General features: G+C 71.2%; 1 protein-coding gene across 1 annotated transcript in view; it reads left to right on the top strand.

Annotated features, from left to right (window-relative positions):
* PCDH10 (protocadherin 10) overlaps positions 1-1325 on the top strand; it is a 59781-nt gene that overhangs the window by 1270 nt on the left and 57186 nt on the right. The window contains exon 2 of the mRNA XM_021717848.1: positions 1-1321. This exon is cut by the window's left edge and continues 30 nt beyond it. Coding sequence (XP_021573523.1) covers positions 1-1321 — 1321 coding nt within the window. The remainder of the gene's footprint in view (positions 1322-1325) is intronic.

Below are 1325 nucleotides of genomic sequence, written 5' to 3'. Positions count from 1 at the left end.
CGGCGACGGCGGGGGCGCGGGCCTGCCCCCCCAGCAGCAGCGCACCGGCACGGCCCTGCTCACCATCCGAGTGCTGGACTCCAACGACAACGTGCCCGCCTTCGACCAGCCCGTCTACACCGCGTCGCTCCCGGAGAACTCGCCCCCGGGCACGCTGGTGATCCAGCTCAACGCCACCGACCCGGACGAGGGCCCGAACGGCGAGGTCGTGTACTCGTTCAGCAGCCACATCTCGCCGCGGGCGCGGGAGCTGTTCGGGCTGTCGCCGCGCACCGGGCGGCTGGAGGTGAGCGGCGAGCTGGACTACGAGGAGAGCCCGGTGCACCAGGTGTACGTGCAGGCCAAGGACCTGGGCCCCAACGCCGTGCCCGCGCACTGCAAGGTGCTGGTGCGGGTGCTGGACGCCAACGACAACGCGCCCGAGATCAGCTTCAGCACCGTGAAGGAGGCCGTGAGCGAGGGCGCGGCGCCCGGCACCGTGGTGGCCCTGTTCAGCGTGGCCGACCGCGACTCGGAGGAGAACGGGCAGGTGCAGTGCGAGCTGCTCGGCGACGTGCCCTTCCGCCTCAAGTCCTCCTTCAAGAACTACTACACCATCGTGACCGAGGCGCCCCTGGACCGCGAGGCGGGCGACTCGTACACGCTGACCGTGGTGGCCCGCGACCGCGGCGAGCCGGCGCTGGCCACCAGCAAGTCCATCCAGGTGCAGGTGGCGGACGTGAACAACAACGCGCCGCGCTTCAGCCAGCCGGTCTACGACGTGTACGTGACCGAGAACAACGTGCCGGGCGCCTACATCTACGCGGTCAGCGCCAGCGACCGCGACGAGGGCGCCAACGCCCAGCTGGCCTACTCCATCCTGGAGTGCCAGATCCAGGGCATGAGCGTCTTCACCTACGTGTCCATCAACTCCGAGAACGGCTACCTGTACGCGCTGCGCTCCTTCGACTACGAGCAGCTCAAGGACTTCAGCTTCCAGGTGGAGGCCCGCGACGCCGGCAGCCCCCAGGCGCTGGCCGGCAACGCCACGGTCAACATCCTCGTCGTGGACCAGAACGACAACGCGCCCGCCATCGTGGCGCCGCTGCCCGGGCGCAACGGCACGCCGGCGCGCGAGGCGCTGCCGCGCTCGGCCGAGCCGGGCTACCTGCTCACGCGCGTGGCCGCCGTGGACGCGGACGACGGCGAGAACGCGCGGCTCACCTACAGCATCGTGCGCGGCAACGACCTGAGCCTCTTCCGCATGGACTGGCGCACCGGCGAGCTGCGCACGGCGCGCAGGGTCCCGGCCCAGCGCGACCCCCGGCGGCCCTACGAGCTGGTGG

The sequence above is a fragment of the Carlito syrichta genome, unplaced genomic scaffold (genome assembly GCF_000164805.1).
Source record: "Carlito syrichta isolate Samal-C Ts95f unplaced genomic scaffold, Tarsius_syrichta-2.0.1 Scaffold311260, whole genome shotgun sequence".
In the NCBI taxonomy this organism is placed as follows: domain Eukaryota; kingdom Metazoa; phylum Chordata; class Mammalia; order Primates; family Tarsiidae; genus Carlito; species Carlito syrichta.
Note: the sequence above shows the minus strand (reverse complement) of the source record. Positions and strands in the feature narration are given on the sequence as shown.